The sequence below is a fragment of the Cornus florida genome, unplaced genomic scaffold (genome assembly GCF_030987335.1).
Source record: "Cornus florida cultivar Cherokee Brave unplaced genomic scaffold, ASM3098733v1 CherokeeBrave_3.0.0_Hap2_Chr06, whole genome shotgun sequence".
In the NCBI taxonomy this organism is placed as follows: Eukaryota; Viridiplantae; Streptophyta; class Magnoliopsida; order Cornales; family Cornaceae; genus Cornus; species Cornus florida.
The window spans coordinates 22259136-22263981 of NW_026775576.1; the positions used below are offsets into that span (position 1 = coordinate 22259136).

Genomic DNA, 4846 nt, shown 5'->3' on the forward strand with positions numbered 1-4846 from the left:
CCTGCATTTAATAACTTGATTACCCCTTTTATGATAACCTCCTTCATGTTAGGATGCAACCGGCACTACACCTCTTGAGAAGGTGTCGCGTCTTCCTCCAAAAGAATATGGTGCATACAAATGGAGGGGTCAATTCCTTTTAAATCAGCCACCGACCTACCAATAGCTTTTTTGTGTTCTTGTAGCATTACTAAAAGGTTGTTTTCTTGGTCTTTGAAAGATCTGATGCAATAATGATCAGAAGAGTTTTGTTCATACCAAAAAATACATACTTGAGATTAGCTGACAGAGGCTTTAGCTCAAGTTGAGATGGAGATTTCAATGAAGGAACAGGAGGAGTGCTGAAAATTAGCGGAAGAGGTTCTTTTGGCAATTTCCAAGAAGGAAAAACCGAGATTACATTGGCCTCAAGCAAAGAAATGATTTCACAAATAAATTGATCAATGTCATAATCCTCAGAATCAAAGTGAGCCAAGCAAGTTTCAAGAGGATCTTGACTTAGAATAAATGGGAGAGATTCTTTGACCACTTTATCTATGATGTCAAGAGAGAGACATCCATCTTCATCCAGAGGATGTTGAGAAGCATTGAAAATATTGAGCTGTACGTTCATATTTCCAAAAGAAATATCCATTACCCCGGTTCGGTAATTAATTAAAGCATTAGCTGTAGCTAAGAAGGGCTAACCAAGGATCACAGGAATGTGTCTTTTGGTATCGTGAACTAGTTCAGTATCTAGAACCAAGAAGTCTACTGGAAAGTAGAACTTGTCCACCTTGATGAGTATATCCTCAATGATACCACGAGGTTGTTTGATAGATCTATCAGCAAGTTACAAGACAACCATGGTTGGTTTGAGTTCTTAAGCCAAGTTGCAAGTATACTGAGTAAGGAATTAGATTTACACTTGATCCTAAGTTATGGAAGGCCTTTTCTATCTCATTGTCTCCAATGACACACGAGATTGTCGAGGAACCAGGGTCCTTAAACTTCAGAGGTGTATTATGTTGAATGATAACACTTGCTTTCTCTATTAACCTCCCCTTGTTGGGAGTATTACTCTTAGAAATGCATTTTTGAGTACACAAATCTTTAAGAAAATTAGCATAAGGTGGAATTTGCTTAATGGCATCAATGAGAGGAATATTAATATTTACTTGCTTAAAGACATCAAATATTTCCTGAATTTTATTGCCATTTTTTCCCAAAATGTGTGGAATCTTTGAGGCGTTGAGGTAAAGGAGCCTTGGGCTCATAAGACGTCTCAACATTTGGGATTGGCGAATTTGGAATTTCTGGAATAACTTTTAGATTTTTTGATGAAAAACTTGAACTGTTAGGAGCAATATTTTCAGTTTTTTCATCATCCTTATTATCCACAATTCTTCCATTTCGAACTGTGATGATTGCTTGGACTTGTTAAAGATTTTATCCATTCGGAGGAGGGATTTCATCAATCATATATTGCCCTTTCAGGTTCACCACAGGTTAAGCTGGAAGTTTTCCCGTTTCCCTCTTGTGAAGTTGGTTCACAGAAGTAGCCAATTGTCCCAGTTGGGTTTGAATGTTAGCTATTGATTGAGAATGAGTATTAACCAATTGCACAATTGATTGCATACCACCATTGGTAACCATTATCTGTTTATTGGAGTTTAATATCTCATTCATTTGGGATGGGTGACGAAGTGATGGAATTTGCAACAAGAGTATTCAACAAATACTTTGTGGCATACCCGGAGTCCACTAAATAATATTTCCCTACCATTTTACAAACTATAAGGCACGTTTGGGAACCATGATATTTTAAATAAGTATTGCAAAATTATTAGATGAATATCATTTACCTTTTGGAGGCATTGGGAAATGCAAATCCTCATTATTAATTGTCTCGTTCAGTATCTTAGAATCATTAGCAGACCCTCCCATCTTGCTACGACGTACGTGAACATCATATCAAAATCACAAACAGCCATTACATTTTGTGTGGTATCCCCCTTCCTACCACAAAATGGTATTTGCTGGTCCATAGGCACGTTCACATGGACATGAGTTCCATCAATTGCCCAACACAATCCTGAAAAAAAAGGGTGGTACTTTTTTGACTTCCTTATATGGTTAGAAACTTGGGTTAAATCTGGGCCGACAATAATCTGTTTCCCTAAATCATAGACTTTTTGTAAAATCGCATGGAAGTATTTTGATATTGTATAGGTAGAGTGTTGAAATATTTCTGCGACCACACGATTCCTTTCATTATGAGCTAAAATAAGCAAGAATATGCCAACTTGTTCATAAACACTTACACCTATTGAGTCTTTCAACCCTAATGACTTAAGCTCCCCACATAACTTCAAAAAAACAGGGGTGGACATCCTGAAATTTTCAAAACATCTACTTTCATGTCCATGCAAGATCTCCATTATATATGCTTTCCCGATTAAAAGAGAATCCCTACAAGGTCGTTTCTCATAATGTTTCTTATAATAATCCAACATACATGCAATTATGATGACACACTCATTCTCCTCATCACCATCATCATACAAGTCAATTATTGTCCTAATATCCATCTGTATAATACAACATTTAACAAACATTATAAATTACAATAATCTTAAGCAAAATACCAAATAAAAAATCAAAGCAAGACAACAACTAAAATCAAAACAAGCAAAATAGTTATATTGTCATTACAATGAAACCAAATAACATATCAACGAGTGTACTTAATATTACAATCACCCAAAGTTATAGCAAAAGATAATAAGAAATAAAAGCAACGCACAAAAATTCATAATACGAGTAGTACAGTCATCCAAAGTCATAATAAAATCAACATGCCAAGTCAAATTCCATTGATCCAACCAACCCTCTTATCATCAGGAAGGTCATTAAGAAAGAAATCCATCCAAAGTTCATCATTACGTAACATCTGGGTGACCTTAGCATATTGTTTCATATCAACACCCTCCAACTTATTCAAAATGTAACAACATAATTTAAAATCACCCTTTGTCTTATATAGAGAATTGACTTCAACCTGCCCAACTTCATGCCCTGTTTTCATATTAGATGATGAAGAAACGACTATGGCCCTTTCAATTCGATCTGTTTTCTCTCTACAAGCGTCACTCATTTTCTCCATGACACGATCCATTGTGGAGGCAAAACTCTCTCTCCTTGGTTTCTTACCACGAGGGTCAGGAAAAGGACTGAACTCATGACCACCTAACTCAGCAAAATCATCATTAAGGTCAAATGAGGTATGTGTGCCTTCATGGTATGCGGGGGATTGGTTGAGAATGGGTGGTGTGATACCCCTCGATTCTAGAGCCATGGGTGATCAAGTCCGAGCACAGATTCGAGGGATACCAAACAATTAATATGTAAACGAATACGGAATACAAAACTGAATTTAAAAAGAAATAAATAATATAACTGAACAGAAATCTAATTACAAAAATCCTTAAGGTTATTATTGTAAAACCAATAATCCAAAACCTCCATTTATTTACAACTCGAGAATCCATCTCATGGACCCCTAATAAAATCCCAAACTGAAGAGAAAAGAACTGAAATAAGTCCAAAGCTAAATAAAGAAAGTAATCCTACATAATCAGCGAAGTGAATATCTGTATCTGCTCTGCACATCCAAGCTCTAACTCTGAAACTGACGAACACCTAAAAAATAAGAGAGTGGGTCAGGCCCACATGCAAGTCCTATTCTACTATGATCCATACATAAACCCGATACGCAGATACATCCTAGATAGACTCAACAATATCTAGAGTAGTCCATATATGTATATAATACACACTATAGGACGCTCACTAGTCCAATAGGTCTGTCTCAGCCTGAGTAGAGATACCATGCAAATCGCACATTACGTGATCATGTGTACGTAAACCTACCAGGGAACAGCAACTACTGTCCAGCTATCCATCCTAGGCGATATACGCACCTTAACCATGGTTCTGAGACTTAAGCTCACACCATAGTACCATAACATAAATATATAAAGTCCGTTCCAAGTGTGTCATTCAAAGGGTTTATTGACCTGACACCTAGTTATAAGTAGGACTTAACTTTTGTAGTTAATCCATCTTATTTCAATTTCTTTTAAAAAGAATGGGAAGAGAAGCATATGAAGTGCATCTTGGGGGAAGTCTCTCATCTTAATGGTGGAACAAATTTCCAAGAACTTATCAAGATGTTTATAAGGGTCTTCATTATCAAACCCATGATAAATTGGAAGCATTTAAATTATGGTGGATTTGATCTCATAATGATGAGCCTCAACATTAGGCATGACAATGCATGATGGAGATGTATATGTTGAGGGTACAAAGTGATCCCTAAGAGTTATTGGGGCTACATTTTCATTCTTAGCTCTAGGATTTTCAACTCTAGGATTTTTGAGATTAGCATTTTCAAGATTAGCTTGTTCATCAGCCATATTATCTACTTTAATTTTAAGTTCTCTTATAGTTTCAGGATCCCTAAGGTTCCTTCTTTATTGTCTAAGAGTCCTTTCGAGTAAAACAATATCAATTGGTTCCTCAAGATGTGATAAAGACGATAACCTACGACTTACCATCAATTAACAAACACAACAATCACAGTAACCCTTCACTAAGACATCCACATACATTGATCTCGTTCTACTCAATTCAATAATAATGAAAAATAGATTGAAATGGCCACGATAAGGACCTATGCTCTGAACAAAATAGATAATTACAATAGCCTCGACAAAGGCCAAACAAGAATAAACTAGAAATTTAAAAACTTACCCAAAGTCCTATTTTTTTTTTCCTCCTAAATAAAGAAAATTTTATAAACATA

The 4846-nt window shown here is 35.9% G+C and overlaps 1 protein-coding gene across 1 annotated transcript; it reads right to left on the bottom strand.

The window, feature by feature from the left end:
* Nucleotides 1–1892: 1892 nt before the first annotated feature.
* On the bottom strand, nt 1893–3157 carry LOC132313871 (uncharacterized). Its single transcript, XM_059812807.1, has 2 exons — nt 2870–3157; nt 1893–2570 (listed from the first exon to the last, which is right to left on the bottom strand). The coding sequence occupies exons 1-2, from the start codon at nt 3155–3157 to the stop codon at nt 1893–1895; spliced, it is 966 nt and encodes a 321-aa protein (XP_059668790.1).
* Nucleotides 3158–4846: the final 1689 nt, after the last annotated feature.

Bases quoted from the DNA above. Each gene is read 5' to 3' on its own strand.
- LOC132313871 (XM_059812807.1), bottom strand. From the start codon at position 3,157: ATGGATCGTGTCATGGAGAAAATGAGTGACGCTTGTAGAGAGAAAACA. The intron at 2,571-2,869 runs GTTGGTTGGATC...TGTATTATACAG, and splicing joins ACCTTCCTGATGATAAGAGG to ATGGATATTAGGACAATAAT.